General features: G+C 37.0%; 1 protein-coding gene across 3 annotated transcripts in view; it reads right to left on the minus strand.

The window, feature by feature from the left end:
• Positions 1-17,496, minus strand: part of LOC150074973 (uncharacterized) — a 763,849-nt gene that overhangs the window by 616,179 nt on the left and 130,174 nt on the right. For all 3 annotated transcript variants that reach the window (XM_090388939.1, XM_090388938.1, XM_090388937.1), the window contains exon 2: positions 4,760-4,890. In XM_090388939.1, the coding sequence (XP_090245065.1) occupies positions 4,760-4,890 (131 nt within the window). The remainder of the gene's footprint in view (positions 1-4,759; positions 4,891-17,496) is intronic.

Below are 17,496 nucleotides of genomic sequence, written 5' to 3' on the forward strand. Positions count from 1 at the left end.
CTGGAAGAAATTTTCATCTGTTGTTGTGGAAGTTGACTGCTTAAATAAATTCAAGAAAGAACTAGACAAACTAATGAGTAGGTGAAATACTTTTTTTTTTTTTTTTTTTTGTGCCAATGTTGTATAAGCTTGCTTTCTTGCATCTTATGCCACTACTAATGCTAAAGCTAATTATATTATGCTACTGCTCTAAAATATTCAAAGCCTGGATATATTATTTTAACAGAAAATTATTTTAAAGTTTAACAGAATTATTTAGTATTTAGTATTAGTAACGGCCACATGGTGCAAGAAAGCCTATGGCTTATGCTCCACCAGCTAAAAAAAAAAAATAATAAATAATAAAATAAATAAATAAATAAAAATAAAATAAAATATCCGAACAAAACAATGATAAAAACAAAAAAATAAATAAAATAAATAAATAAATAAAATAAATAAATAAATAAAATAAAATAAAATAAAATAAAATAAAATATCCGAACAAAACAATGATAAAAACAAAAAAATAAATAAAATAAAATAAATAAATAATAATAATTAATAAAAATAAATGAAATTAAACCTATTATCCCACGCGCCTCCCCTACCTGAAGGCACCATACGGATGACCCTTGAATTTCCCCAAACTGTCGGCCTCTACCACCTATGATGGCAACTTATTCCAGTAATTTATAACTCGCTGGCTAAAATAAAACTTCCTGCAGTCCAATCTAAACATTTCCCCCCCCGTAACTTGAATTTATGTCCCATAGTTCTAGCATCATTTATAATCTTGAAAATTTCGTCCTCATTCATTTTACTGATGCCTCTCAGAGCCGTAAACACCTCAATCAAATCTCCTCTAAGGTGTCTAGTTTCCAAACTCTGCAACCCACATATTCGAAGTCTTTCTTCATAAGGACGCCCTTTTGCCGATCTCACTAGGCAATTTACCCGTCTTTGTTCCCTTTCAAGAAGCTCGATGTCTTTCTTTAGGTGCGGTCTCCATACTTGAACACAGTATTCGAAGTGTGGTCTAACATAAGCCTTATAAAATGGAATTATCACGTCCCTATCTCTACTTGCAAAAGTTCGATAGATCATCGATAGGACACCATGGGCCTTCCTTGCAACCTGTTTACAATGCTCAGAGATTTTCATGTCTGACCGTATCGTAACACCCAAGTCCCTTTCCTCCAGTACTGGATTTAGTTGAACACCACCAAGTGAATAAGTTATTTTGGGATTACTGTTTCCCAGGTGTAATACCTTACACTTTGTTGAATTAAAGCATAGCTGCCATTTTTCTGACCATTCCTGAAGTCTATCTAGGTCTATCTGAAGAAGCTCAGCTTGACAGTGATCATTAACTACTCTACCAATTTTAACATCATCTGCAAATTTAGACATCACGCCCTCTATCCCCTCATCAATGTCGTTTATGAAAATTAAAAATAACAGTGGTCCTAATACTGATCCTTGGGGAATCCCACTTCTTACATCAACCCAATCTGAGAAATAACTATTTATCACAAACCCTCTGCCTCCTGCCCTGAAGCCATCCTTCTACCCATCTAAGAATTTTCCCAGTGATTCCAACCTGTTCCAGCTTATAAAGCAACTGCTCATGTGGGACAGTCAAAAGCCTTGCTGAAATCTAAATAAACAATGTCCAAATTATTCCCTAAATCCAGCTCGTGAGTGACCCTTTCGAAATAGCGAACCAGATTTGTTAAACATGATTTTCCCTTTACAAAACCATGCTGAGTATCCTTGAGAATTTCAATTTGATCCAAATGATCCTGAATTCCACCCTTGATCATTGCCTCCATGATTTTCCCAACTACTGAAGTCAGACTGACAGGTCGATAATTTCCAACTTCACTTTTAGAGACACCCTTATGTATGGGAGATACATTTGCACTTTTCCAATCCAAGGGAATCTCCCCAGAGTCTAGTGATGCTAGCATAATTAGCCTCAATAGTTCAATGCACTCGCTTCCCGCCGTATATTCCATCAACTCCAGGAGCCTTACTGGTCTGTAGGCTCGAAAGTTTTTTCATTAAATAATCTTCCGAAATTTCAATATCACTAGTTACATATTTTTATACTTCGCTCCCACAATTTCCCATTGCCACAAAAGGTTTTTCATTTGTAAATATCGATGCAAAATAACTGTTCAGTTCATCTGCAACAGCAGCTGGCGTATTTAATACTATCCCCTTTCCCTTACGTAAAGGTCCGATCTGGTTTGTCCTGCTCTTCTTGGCATTTATATATGTGAAGAATTCTTTATCCACCCCCCCCCCTCTCTGCTCTGTTTGCTAGTGATTTCTCATAAACTGACTTTGCCTGTCAAACCTTTTCTGTGGCTCTATTACACATCACCTTGTAGCGGTTATAGGCTTTAGTACTTTTTATTGCTCTGTAACCTTTCCATGCCATCTTTTTCTGCTCAAGTAATGTGGCAACTTCACTATTCATCCAACTTGGAACCCTCCTCGTGGAGTATTTTTTTTTAATGATATATACGCATTCAAGGCATCTGTGATTAATGTTTTAAAAGCGTACCACAGTTCAAATGTATTCATTTTCTGCACGATATCTACCCAGTTAATAGAGGCCATGTAGTACCTTAAGGCATCGTAATTTCCTTTTCTGAAATTAAAACCCATTCCTTTGCCTTTTACTTCTGCTACTCTCTCGACCTCATCCACCGTAGAACGCCGTCATCACTTCCTGCTATGGTTTCTCTACTGTCAACTCTGTTATGTCATCTGATTCATGGGTGATAATGAGGTCTAGGATATTCTTTTCTCTAGTACTTTCCCTGACATGTTGATAAAAATAACAGTCATCTAGTTGATTTAAAAATTTTGTTCCCCATGTCGAGTTTCCTTCCCATTTACTCCAATCAATTAGAGGCAAATTGAAATCAGCCATAATAAGACATTGACACTTACTTGCCCATTCCATTTGCATGTAGAGGCTTTTGTCATAATCTTCACAATCGCCTGGTCTGTAGATTACTTCTATTCGCATTATACCTTTGTTTCCTACTATCACACACCATACAGACTCTATACTAGCATGTGAAATGTCTGAATCCGGGAAAGCTATCGTCGCACTCAGGCCGCTTCTGATAAGAAGCATTACCCCAAGACCCCTTCTATCTACCCTATCCTTCCTAAATACATTATACAAGCCGCACTTAAACTCATCATCCCCAATTTCCAGGTGGCACCAGAGTTGGCATTCGAGGTGAGTGGACGCGCTTAGTCATGGCTCCTCACTTAAGTGGTTTACTTTTGGATAGTGCTTTTAAATATTTCATTTATTTAGATATTGTTGGATTATTTTGTTATAGGTTTCCTGTAACAGTTTGATTTTAATAATATTATAGATATAATTTTTTAAATTTAACTTTCCTTGATATTTATTTAATTTTATAATGGTAGTTACGAGATCTGCCTTAAACACGTCACAGGATATCAGGACTCACACGGAAATAGCCGATGCGATTTACAGGTGAGTCATGATTTAATCCATTGTGGAACCTGTGGAATGTTTTCCAAGGTTGACCTGGTGACTAATCCTACCTCACCTGGGGATTCTTTTCTTTGTGATCGATGTAAGGAGTGCACCGATCTTAAATTACAATTTGGTGCACTGATGGAACAATTTGAGTCCCTGAAAAAACGAGTGCTTGCCCTCGAGAATAATGCATCTGGGAGCTGGTCAGGGGCTCAAGACTCCAGCAATCTACCAAGTGATGCACACCCGATTCGAGATTCAAAACAGAAAAACCAAGTGCAAACTACCCTGGTTAAAAAGGACTTTGTTTTATTAGGAGACTCCATTGTCAGGGAAATGGGAAATATTTGTTGTAATAAGGATAGGTGGAGTAGAACCAGGGTATGTCTGCCGGGAGCAACTATTGATGATGTCATCAACAGATTGTCAGATTTTAAAGGGAGTAAAGAGAATATTATTATTCATGTGGGGACTAATGATATTAAACGTACACGATCTGACGATATGTTGGAAAAATACAGGACCATGCTGAGGAAATGTCCCGAGCCAGGCCATAATGTCTATATGTCTGCAATTCCAGACACGATAGGAGGGTTTATATGTTAAGAGCCTTGTGGATTAACTCAAGACTTGAAGGAATCCGCAAGGCTTTAGGGGGGAAATTTCTATTAGCATGGCCCACACTTGTAGGTAGAAGGAATCTGTTTTGTAGAGACAGGATACACTTAAACAAAGGTGGTGCAAAAGTTTTTTCCAGTATTATTGAGGATACCTTAAAGGTTCAGGGAAACTGCTAGCTAGGGGGATGTGGGTAATACCTACATGTGTTTATCTGATAATATTGGTTAAAGTAACTCTTGCACATACCTTAACAGTTCTTATCTGCTACCCCAACTGGACGTATTATCTAGATGTTCTGGGGGCAGAAACGTTTCAAGTGAGCGGGTAGCTAATATCAGGGAAGAGAGCCTAAAAAACTTCAAGGGTTGTGTTAGGGTTGTTAAATATACAAGAACTGTAAATCTTAATTGTTTATACAGTAACGTTAGAAGTGTCGTCAATAAAATGAGCGAATTCGAACTGCTGGTTAAAACAAGTAACGCGGACATAACAGGGCTTACATAATTCCTATAAATGGAATGTTGTATCACTTCTTATAAGTTGTATATATATATTTCTTATTATAAAAATGTCAGTATTAGAAAATGCCTCTATCACTCCATTAAATTTACACATACACACCTTGCAATGCTAATAAATCCACAAGATGCTGTTGCATGAAGTGGTGTCCATCCTTCATTATCACCACGGTTAACATCACAGTCATGTTCTACTAAAAACTGAACCATGTCCAAGTTATCATCAATACAAGCCTGGAACAAGAAAAAAAATAGTAATATGCACAGAAGCATAAGTAAAATGAAAATCATTAGAAATAATATTTTTAAATATCTGGAAAGAAGCACACAAATAATGTAAATACTGTGAAGTCCATGAAGCTTGCTGGCAGCCTTTTAAAAAACTTAGAGTTGCAGGAAAGTTATTCTCACCATTTTAACCAGTGGAGGAAGGGAGGGAGAGTGAGAGAGAGTTCTTTAGTGACAGGAAAACTAATAAAAACTCTTCTAGTACTGTGAGCTGCAGATAGGTGAACTGTGTTTCGGGAGAACAAAACAAATTAAAATATAGGGATTAAAATTATCCTAACGCCCCACCATTGGTGGGTTAAAAATCATCCTGATAAATAACAAAAAATATTTGTGAGACATTTAAATTTTACACAATCATGCCAGTTTTACTTTACTCACAGTCATAGGCATTTCAGAACCTTTCTACAATCAGTTTCATAATTGTTTCAAAGTATTAACCTACTGATGCATTTTGGTTTTGTATAATCAATTTTCGAGTTCTGCTTGCATTCTAACAGAGCACAACTATACTCTTTATATAATATTTTTTATATAATAATTAATGGATAAATAATTTAATTTATAAAAAATTTCTTGTGACATGTATCTCTGTTCTTTCACTGTTTATAAACTGGTAATATTCAATATTTTAGTTTCAATAAAATAAGAAAATTAATTTTTTTTTTGTTTAATGTACATTCTGCAAAACAAAATTAAAAAGAAAATAATTAAATTGCATTTTCTATAAAAGATATTCTTTATCATTTTATATAGTTGAAACTGTGTTCCTACTAGAGTAAAATATTTTTTAAACAAAACCTGCAATCATCTGTAGTTTCAGCCACTGTAACATCAAAAATGGCACCATTATAGTTAAAGTGATAAAGTTTATTATTTACAGTTTAGCATTAAATGTTTATAATCTATCACACATGTATTAATTTTATGCACATCACAAATACACATGGAAATGTGAAAACAACCTTGAACAGTTAAGAGGAAAGAAGATAGCTGCTCTGCACGTAAGATTTGTTAACACTACTAATAAGACCCTCCCTGAAATGTTACCACCTTGTCGCAGTGGGGAGGCTTGTTTGTTTGTTTGTTATTAGGAGCATTAGCAACTAAGGCCATACTGCTCCGGGGATATGCAGTGGTCATTCCCTGACCTTTCCAAATCCTCCATATTTGGTAGTCAGGGGAGGCTTGAGTATCCCGATGACCCAAAGAGCTATGCTGGCACTAGTTAGACTACTGGTAGGGCCACCCTAGCCAGACAGGTCAAAGGGTAAGGATTAGACAAAAAGTAACATACTTGTCCTCCAGGTTGGGGGTTGTGCGGGAGGCTGGTTCCCTCCCCATGTAAAAAAAATAAAAACTCAAAAAGCTCAAAGAGAAAAACCGGACGGACAAAGGGACGCAACTCGGAATAGGAAATGAAAAGGAATAACGGACATTTTATATATTGTAACATGGCATATAGGAGGAGGATTAGGACATAAAGAAGCCGAACTACTTAAACACTTAGAACAGAAGAAAGTAAATATAGCAGTCATAACAAAAACAAAGAAAAAATTAAAAGGTACGAAAGATTATGATTCTTATACAATGATATACAGTGGAGTAGATCAAAAGGAAAGAGCCAGTGGAGGGGGTAGCAATATTAATAGATCGGAAATGGAAAACCAAAATACAGAGCTACACATTTATAAATAATAGAATAATAACAGTACTATTTAAATTAGACAGAGGTTATTTATGTATAATTGGAATCTATGCTCCAGAAGATGGAAAAGAGGAAGAAGAAAGATAAATTTTATTAAGAGTTACAAAAAGAACTAGATAAGAATATAAAAAAGGACCATGTAGTTATTTTGGGAGAATATAATGCTCAGGTAGGGAATAAACCAATAAAAAATATTATGGGATATTATGGAGAAAATAAAGTAAATGGAAATGGATATAAATTAAGAGATTTTGCAACATTTAATAATTTAAAGATAACAAATACATTTGTTACATGATATACATAAATATATAACGTGATATACATAAATATACATGGTCGGCAAGAGGTACACAATCAATAATAGACTATGTAATAGTAAATCAAAAATTAACAAAACAATGTCGAGATACTCAGGTGTTTAGAGGATTTGATATTAATTCAGATAATTTTTAGTGGCTTCAAAAATAGAGTTATGGGCTAAATGGAAGAAGAGGAAAGCTATTAAGCAGAGGAAGGAGGGAGTTAGGTTACAAAGTATACTACTTCAAGAAGAAAATATACAAAAGTTACATGAAAAAGGCTTAAAGACAAAATAAGTAAAACATCGGAGAGAGAACAAATAGAAGAAGAATAGAATAATATACGAAATATAATTCAAAAGATAGCAAAAGAGAAACTAGAACAATTCAGGAAAAACTATAAGAAGGGGGGGGGGGTAAAGATATGGAATGAAAAAATAGCTAAAGCAGTACAAGATAAAAAAAGATAAATATCTTAAATATATACAAAACAGGACAAGGGAGAATGAAGAAATAAATAAACAAAAATGTAATAAAACTAAAGATATAATAAGGAAGACTAAAGCAGAGTCATGGGATAGATTTATATATACAATAGAACATGATTTTTATGGAAGACAAAATTTGGCATATAAACTGATGAAACACTTGAACAGCACAGAGAAAGACACTTCAAGAATAAATATAATAAAGGAAGAACAATGGAAAAAACATTACGAAGAATTGTGGAAACACCCAGCATATCAAACAGTTAGACCCAGTTAGTGACATATATCTGATAACGAAGGAAGAATTGGAAAAGGCATTGAAAGCTACAAAAAATAGAAAAGCAGTGGGAATGGATGGAATAAATACAGAACTAATTAAGTATGGAGGAAGTTAAATACAGTATATAAAATATATAGCAAAATAATAAATAATAGAATTAAAATTATTACCATTAGCATTAGTAGAGGCATTTGATGCAAGAAAGCAAGCTTATGCAGCATCAGCCAAAAAAAAAAAAAAAAACCACTTCATCCATCTGTTCGTTCAAAATACCTGTCCAGCTAAGCCTTAAACTTATTTAGGCTATCAACTTCCACGACAAGGGAGGGAAGTCTGTTCCACCAAACAACCACCTGCTGGCTAAAGGCAAATTTCCGCACGTCTATCCTACATCTGTCTTTCCTCAATTTGAATTTAAGCCCTCTCAGGTGATTATTCTGGGCGAGAGGAAGAATCCCATCAGCATTGAGCATGCTCAAACCATTCAAGGCTTTATACACCTCTATCAGATCACCTCGCTGGTGACTAGTCTCCAGACACTGTAATTTGCAAAACTTAAGCCTTTCTTCGTAAGAGCACCCCTTTGTTCCGTTCATTAATCTTGTTGCCCTTCTCTGTACTCGTTCCAGCACCTCTACATTCTTCTTGAAATGGGGCCTCCAGACCTGTATACAGTACTCTCGGTGTGGCCTGACCATCGCCTTATACAAGGGAATAATTACCTCCTTATCCCTGCTAGAAAAATTCCTATATATCATTGACAATACACCATGAGCTACTCTTGCAGCCCGTCTGCACTGCTCAGAGAACTTCATATCTGCCTGCACAACCACCCCCAGGTCCCTTTTATTCTCTACCACTGTCAGTGTAGTACCACAGAGTTGATACGTTGCTCTGGGGTTGCTGTTTCCCATGTGTAGTACTTTACATTTGTCAATGTTAAACTTCATTTGCCACCTCTCAGCCCATCTGCTCAACCTTTCCAGATCCTGTTGCAGCAGCATAGTGTCAGTAGTGTCCTTGACAACCCTGCCTACCTTTGTATCGTCTGCAAACTTTGACATTAAACTTGATATACCATCATCAATATCATTTATGAATACAGAAAACAATAATGGACCCAACACTGAGCCCTGAGGGACTCCACTAATAACATTAGTCCACGACGAGCAGTGTCCATTGATTACCACTCTCTGTCTTCTCCCCCTCAGCCACCCCTTTATCCACAGCAGCAATTTGCCTCCAATGTCACACTGCTCCAATTTGTGCAGCAGTCTTCCATGTGCAACAGTATCAAAAGCCTTTCTAAGATCCAAGTATATAATATCAAAGTTATTCCCTGCATCCAGTTCCTTTGTGACTGCATCATAGTATCCAATCAAATTGGTCAGGCAAGACTTCCCCTTAACAAAACCATGCTGTGTCCGAGCTATAACTGAAGTCTTGTCTAAATGATCCTGCAGTGCTTCTTTAACTAGTGCCTCCATTAATTTTCCTGGAACAGAAGTTAAACTCACAGGTCTATAATTACTTGTGTCAACCTTTGATCCTGTTAACAAGTACAGTCCAGGCTGAAAAAAATTCTACCCCTTGAGTCTTGCACAATCTTTCCAGGGCCGAATTGATCGACAAGGCTCTCATCATATACTCCCTCCTATCGTGTCTGGGCAGAATTGCAGACACTTTCAAATTCAACCCTATTTCACGGCTTTTTTTCAACAGTGATCTGTACATGTTAAGCAATTCTACCGGTCTCCTACTCTTGATATCATTAGTGCCAACGTGTACAACTATATCACCTTAAATATCTCTGATGAAATATTAATAGAAGAACAGCCAGGATTCAGAAAAGGAAGATCATGTACAGATAATATATTTGTATTAAAACAAATAGAAAAACGAAAAGAGTTTAATTTAGAAACGCATTTAACATTTATAGATTATGAAAAAGCATTTGATCAAGTATACAGACAAACTATGCGACATACTGAGTAATAAAGGATACCCAAAGCATCTTACAAAAATAATACAGAGTTTATATCAAGGAACAAAAATAGTAATAGAAACAGGTAATAAATTAACAGAAGAAAGTATAATAAATCAAGGAGTTAGACAGGGATATAGTTTGTAACCAATGTTGTTTAACATATATATCGAGGATATGATATGTAAATGGAAAGAGGAAATTAATACAGAGATATATCTAAATACAAAGAATAGGATTAATACACTATTATTTGCAGATGATCGAGTAATTATTCAAGATAGTGAAGATAATTTACAAAGAGCAGTATTTAAATTAAATCACATAACAGAAGAATAAAGTTAAAATATCAGCAATGAAAACTAGAACAATGGCTTTTAAAGGGGAAAAATACTGTGAGAACAAAAACAGTTATAGACAATAAAATATTAGAACAAGTAAAACATTTTAAACATCTAGGATGTGATATAACATATGATTAGCATTAGCATTAGTAGAGGCACACAATGCAAGAAAGCAAGCTTACGCAGCATCAGCCAAAAAAAAAAAAAAAAAAACCCACTCCCATTTCACCCCTCTGTTCGTTCCAAATACCTGTCTAGCTCAGCCTTAAATTTATTTAGACTATCAACTTCAACATCAAAAGATGGTAGACTGTTCAACCAACCAACTACCCGCTGGCTAAAGGCAATCTTCTGCACATCTATCCTACAACTGTCCTTCCTCAATTTGAATTTATGCCCTTTCAAGTGTTATTCTGAGCAAGAGGAAGAATTCCATCAGCATTGAGCATGCTCAAACCATTCAAGGCTTTATACACCTCTATCAGATCACCTCACAGGGGGCTAGTCTCCAAACACTGTAATCTGCAAAACTTAAGCCTTCCTTCGTAAGAGCAACCCTTCGTTCCATTCACAAATCTTGCCCTTCTCTGTACTCGTTCAAACAGCTCTACATCCTTCTTAAAATGAGGCCTCCAGACCTGTATACAGTATTCAAGGTGTGGCCTGACTATTGCCTTATACAAGGGGATAATCACCTCCTTATCCCTACTAGAAAAATTCCTGTATATCATTGACAAGACACCATGAGCTACTCTTGCAGGCTGTCTGCACTGCTCAGAAAACTTCATATCTGCCTGAACAATTACCCCCCCCCCCGGTCCTTTTCATTCTCTATTACTGTCAGTGTAGTATCACACAATTGATACGTTACTCTATATTGTTACTTTAGTAGTAATTTTTTGAAATAAGAAAAACAAATTTAGTATATTTACACAGTTTATTAAGCATAAATTTCTTATTCATGTATATTAAAAAATAAGTAAAATGTGAGTAAAAGAAGTAAATAAATTGGTCAATTACTGAGTGCCGGGCTGTTTGTTTGGTTTTTTTTTTTAAGAGCATTAGCAACGAAGGCCATATTGCTCCGGGGGGATATGCGGTGGTCATTCCCTGACCTTTCTGCATCCTCCGTATTTGGTGGTCATGGGCTCAGACCCTGGTCTAATATCAAGAAGCATTTGCTACGCATTGCTGCTCCTGCCCGCCTGGCTACAGAGGTGCCATTTAGAGTGCCAGGCACTCAGGATGAAGAGTCCATAGTCACGGCAGGTGGTAAATGACTTTCATCAACTGGTGAAATACCACCACTTTGCTTATTGGAGGCTTGAAGTGGTGAAACCCATGTTTAGTCTCTAGAGCAAAGTTTCCGGCATCCCCCCTCCCCCCACCATACTTCTCCTTCAACCCGTGCACGGTACTAAGTACTATAGGCTTTGATACCTTTCGTGTTTGGGGTTTTCATTAAAACAAAAAAAAAAAAAAATGGTCATTAGTGTAGTATCTCAAATAGAGATACTAAACTAATGACCTTATGGTAACTGAAAAAAAGTTTCTAGTAGCCCGGCTTGGCCTAAAACTAAGGAACTAACGAAAATGTTGACTATTTCAGTTTTTCCAGTTGTGAATGACAAGGGTGGGAGAAGCGACTCCAACTTCTTCCTAGAGAAGCGATTAAAGTCTTGGGGGAGAAGCATCTGGCAGGCGAAGGTAATGCAAGACTCAGTGAAGGTGCCTCCCCACCACCACCACCACCGCCTCAACACTGGCTTTCTAAGTACCTCCTTGCTGGGACAACTCCAGCTTTGAAAATTGTTAAAAAATACTTCTTGTCACAAAATTTATAAATTACCTTCATAGAATTATTAACTAAAACACCCCCAGGGGCTCACATCTGGTGAGTATGGGCTTGGCACACCCAGGGTCCTGAGATGGATATCATCATTCTTCTCTTTCTTGGCGATTTCTCTCTCTCGTCTCTTTCTCAGGGTAATAGGGAATTTTTTTTTTTTTTTTTTTTTTGCCTGGTGCAGCATAAGCTTCAGGTTTCCTTGCACCATATGGCTAATAATAATAATAACCACATAACAACCTTTCTGTCACTAAAAGGAGAGTTACTTAGTACAAAGAAGCACACTATCGAAGTGCAATAAAAAATTGTTTTTTTAATTTTAACACAAAAAGTAAATGATAGATTTCAATCGGAATAGTTTTCCCTTGATAAGCATCAAATAATGTATAACTAATGTGATGTTTAAATTTTTAGCTCATTATTGACGGGAATAGAGGAGGGGGGGACGAAAATTACATTTTCCTGTCTGGCACTGCCATTTTAATTTTAAAAATTATATTTTAAACCTACTCGTTGAGCTCTTTCCAATGGTGTACAATAAGCTATAGGTTGTTGACAACATTTTTGTCCCTGCCCCAATTTTACCCCCCCCCCCAAATTTCTCAGACAAATTTTTGTCAACAACAATCAATATAGCATTATGTTGGCCCATATGATGTACAAACCCATGTACATTGAAAATTTCAAGTAAATAGATTGAGTGGTTCCAGAGATACAATGCTGTGACTGACGGACAGACAGAACAGAGATAATCGAGTGACATTATACGGGTCCTTCATTAAACTATGGACCTTAAAAATAATAAGTAAAAATTTCATAATAAAGTTTTTGTAGAATATTCCAAATATTTATTAAGTTCTCATCCGACACCCTATGCCGAAGACTTTTCTTCCTCTTTGTGTGTCTCTTGCTGAATGATGTTTCCGAAGCAGCCACAAATTGACATATTTTGCTGGATCAAAGCGGGTCAGTGGTGGGCCTACAATTTTAAGAAACTGTTTTTGTCATCAACAAAGCTCTGGTTGGGCTGGCAATCAGATTCATTTGTGAAAATCCTTGTTCACATTCACTCAATGAAATTGGTATCATACTCAGAGCGTCCATCAAATGCTACTATTCTTCCAAAACCATCCTTTCAATTAGGTATTCTCAAAATCCACGAATTGTATCTCTTTCATTTAACTATAACCTAACTGACAATTTTCTAACTTCATCTTCACCAAATGCAAACAATTCATATTCAGAAGGTTTAATACCTTCGTTGTCCTCATTTTCCTTTTCTCGGCATCAGTATTGTCACTAGTCCTTAAATTTGAATTTTTTCTTTTCTTTTTTTCCTTTTTAAACTGTCCAAAATGTCAGTATGACGTCATTCGGATATTCAGGTACTGTGACCATGATAGGGAAAATTTATGGAAAAATGTGGATAACGCACTTCCGCGAAACAACAGATGATTATTTGTTGGGGTAAAAGAAAATCACTCTCTCCTAATTCTCGAACGGGGTGCTTACAGTTGATTCACAGAGGTGTCCAACCTACGGCCCGCCCGAAAAGTGCACTAAAACAGCATTTTAAATTTTGTTAATTATCAAAAAAATGTTCTCATTAAATGTTTTGTTCACCAAATGCAACTGTGCATTGTACCCAATAACATTTTTGAATATTTTCCACATGCAACAAGATATGAAAAATGTAATACTAAAGAAATCTAACTTTGCATTTTTTTTTTTTTTTTTTGAATTGGCCCTGTACAGGAAAGGTTTGGACACCACTGTAGCAGGTGGATCCGAGCCCATTGGGAATACCCCTTGATCTGCTCACTGTTGACCAGTGCAACTTCTCCATATGTGGGACAGGTGGTCAAATGGTAATCCATTTAGCTCCTTAATTTGTGCAGCAGCACTAATTGCCTAAATTGCGAACATGCATACCGAGTTAATTCTCTCCTAATCCGTTCATTATATGAAAATTTTCTTTGCTCAATGGAAAGTATTTTAAATGTAACTTCCAAGGGGAATTCAAAATAATTCGCTATAAAAGGACTTTGTTAAACAGGTCTGACTGAGTAATTTAGAATTATAAGAATGGTTATACAGTTTTATATAGAAAATATCTTAACAATAGACAATGAAAAATGCAAATTTAGTTAAATAATTTTAAGCTTATTTGAATAATGAAAAATGTGAAATTTGAAATGTGAAAAATAGTGAAACGTGAAAAAAATTTACGGAATATTACAAATTTCAAAGTGCACTGCATCCAAATTTCACACATCACTGTTAATAAAGGTGCCAGGTATGCCGTACCATTGCATACTGTCCCAAAAAAGCACTGTTTATACTTATATTGTATGTAAAGATGGCAGGTTCAGTGAGTACAGACCCTGAAGAAACTAAGTAAAGAGAAGTTATGCGAAACAACCACAGATGCCACTGACAACATGCGAGAGGAAATTAACAGGGAGATTCTATCAAAAGTACATGACTTAATGGAAATTTAAGTGTTTTCTGGAAGAACTTTGCAGAGAACTCCGCCTCAAGGTCATCTCTTTCTGACCTGCCTGAGGGGTAGCAAACCTCTAAATCCAAGAAACGAAAGTCAAGAGCTAGTAACAGTGTGCCAAGAAGGTTCGATCTGGCAGTAACCATTCTGAAAAATCCTGTTTTGAACAGGATTTTTCAGAATGTTTAACACACTACTGGCAGGGACATCAAATTTTAAAGCGATTTCTTTTTTTTTAACACCGTGATCTACACTATTAAGGTCTTCCACTTTTTCACACTGCAATCAAGGATTTCATCTTAGACACTAAGGTTACTCGCACAGCAGTTGAAACTAAACTGAAATTTAGTGAAAGTGTGGATGACTCATTCTTCGAAACAACAGATGAATTTCGAGAATAAAGAAAATCACTGTCCTAATTCTCTAATAGGATGCTTATGGTAGAAAATAGGTTGACCAGAGACAATGCCCGCTTTGAAAATATGCCTTAATCTTTGTCAAGGTCTGTGCACAGCTGACCAGTGGGCTTCTCAGCATATTACTGTACAAGTCATATAGCTTTTACTTCTTTTTAACCATTGCTGACCAAAGGTCACTGGGCAAAGGCCTCTCTCTAAACTTCTATGTTTTTCTATCCTGTGTCGTGGTTGGCCAGTTTCTTCTTGCAGGGTTTTACAGGCACCATTAAATTGTAAAATGTTTTAGCTCTTAATTCATGGAAGTAAAGAGCCTTTAGCTATAAAAAGCTAAAGGGATTAATGCTTAATCCTTTTAGCTCTTAATTCGTGCTCTCAAAAACAGCAGCTCTATTGGCTGAGGTCTCCCGAAATTAGTTCGTTATATGGAAATTTTCATTATACAGAAGCTATCCAACAAGATGCAGGATATTTCAGAGACTGCTGGAAGTCATTGCGGTACAAGTAAACACATGGGTTGTGTTAGGGTAGCTAAGAATAGAAATTGCGTGTACACCAATGCTAGGAGTTTAGTAAATAAATTTGATGAATTTGAGGTATTGCTCAAAACATCAAAGGCAGATATTGTTGGGGTATCAGAGACATGCTGTCACACAGATATAAGGAATGCAGAACTGGAATTTGGGAAGTACGTCTACAGAAAGGATAGACAGGATAGGAAGGGAGGAGGGGTTATGCTATTAGTTAAGAAACACATAAAATCCAAAGAAGTGAAGGCAGTGGACATCGCTGGACAGTGCAGTGTCGAGTCAGTTTGGTGTGACATAAGCATTGGGAGATCAAAATTGAGAGTAGGAGTGTGCTATAGGCCTAATGACTCTGATGAGTATAATAAGCAACTGTACAGGGAAATAGAGTGGGCCAGTAAATCAGAGAGTCTTCTAATGGGGGATTTTAATTTCCCAGATATTGACTGGAATTTGGGGGCTGGTCACTCACACACTAACAAGGCTTTTGTGGATTTATTGGATGATTGTTTTCTACATCAGCATGTTCGGGAGGCAACTAGAGGGAGTAATTCTCTTGATTTGATTATCAGTAGTAATTCTTCATGCATTAAGAATCTGCAGATAAATGAACCACTAGGTGGCAGTAATCACAGTGTGCTGAAGTGGGATTTACTCAAAGAGGTAACTACCATTAGGGGTAAAGGGAAGGGTTATTGCTTTCGTAAAGGTGATGGACTGAAAGAGTATTTAAATTCTATACAGGGGGACCAACTGATGATGTTACCAACAGCAAATTCAAAATGGGAAGCATTCAAAGAACTTATCTTGGAAGCTACTAGGCTTTACATACCAACTAAGAAATATCGTTCAATTCCTTGGACTCAGGGCAGATAGCCACAGACTGGAGATGTGCAAATATGACCCCAATTCACAAAGGAGGATCAAAGGCTGACACAGGTAATTATAGACCTGTGAGTTTAACTTCTGTTCCAGGAAAATTAATGGAAGCACTGCAGGATCATCTAGACGAGACTTCAGTTATAGCTGGGACACAGAATGGTTTTGTTAAGGGGAAGTCTTGCCTGACCAATTTGATTGGATACTATGATGCAGTCACAAAAGAACTGGATGCAGGGAATAACTTTGATATTATATACTTGGATCTTAGAAAGACTTTTGATAATGTTGCACATGGAAGACTGCTGCACAAATTGGGGCAGTGTGGCATTGGAGGCAAATTGCTGCTATGGATAAAAAGGGGTGGTTGAGAGGGAGAAGACAGAGAGTGGTAATCAATGGACACTGCTCATCATGGACTAATGTTATTAGTGGAGTCCCTCAGGGTTCAGTGTTGGGTCCATTATTGTTTTCTGTATTTATAAATGATATTGATGATGGTATATCAAGCTTAATGTCCAAGTTTGCAGACGATAAGAAGGTTGGCAGGGTTGTCAAGGACACTACTGACACTATGCTGCTGCAACAGGATCTGGAAAGGTTGAGCAGATGGGCTGAGAGGTGGCAAATGAAGTTTAACATTGACAAATGTAAAGTACTACATATGGGAAACAGCAACCCCAGAACAACATATCAACTCTGTGGTACTACACTGACAGTGGTAGAGAATGAAAGGGAGCTGGGGGTGGTTGTGCAGGCAGATATGAAGTTTTCTGAGCAGTGCAGACGGGCAGCAAGAGTAGCTCATGGTGTATTGTCGATGATAGATAGGAATTTTTCTAGCAGGGATAAGGAGGTGATTATTCCCTTGTATAAGGCAATGGTCAGGCCACACCTACAGTACTGTATACAGGTCTGGCCCTCATTTCAAGAAGGATGTAGAGCTGCTGGAATGAGTACAGAGAAGGGCAACAAGACTAGTGAATGGAACAAAGGGGTGCTCTTACAAAGAAAGGCTTAAGTTTTGCAAATTACAGTGTCTGGGGACTAGGCACCAGTGTGGTACTACACTGACAGTGTGGTACTACACTGACAGTGGTAGAGAATGAAAGGGAGCTGGGGGTGGTTGTGCAGGCAGATATGAAGTTTTCTGAGCAGTGCAGACGGGCAGCAAGAGTAGCTCATGGTGTATTGTCGATGATAGATAGGAATTTTTCTAGCAGGGATAAGGAGGTGATTATTCCCTTGTATAAGGCAATGGTCAGGCCACAC

This window comes from Mastigoproctus giganteus, chromosome 14 (genome assembly GCF_048544385.1).
Source record: "Mastigoproctus giganteus isolate SK-2022 chromosome 14, ASM4854438v1, whole genome shotgun sequence".
Classification (NCBI taxonomy): domain Eukaryota; kingdom Metazoa; phylum Arthropoda; class Arachnida; order Uropygi; family Thelyphonidae; genus Mastigoproctus; species Mastigoproctus giganteus.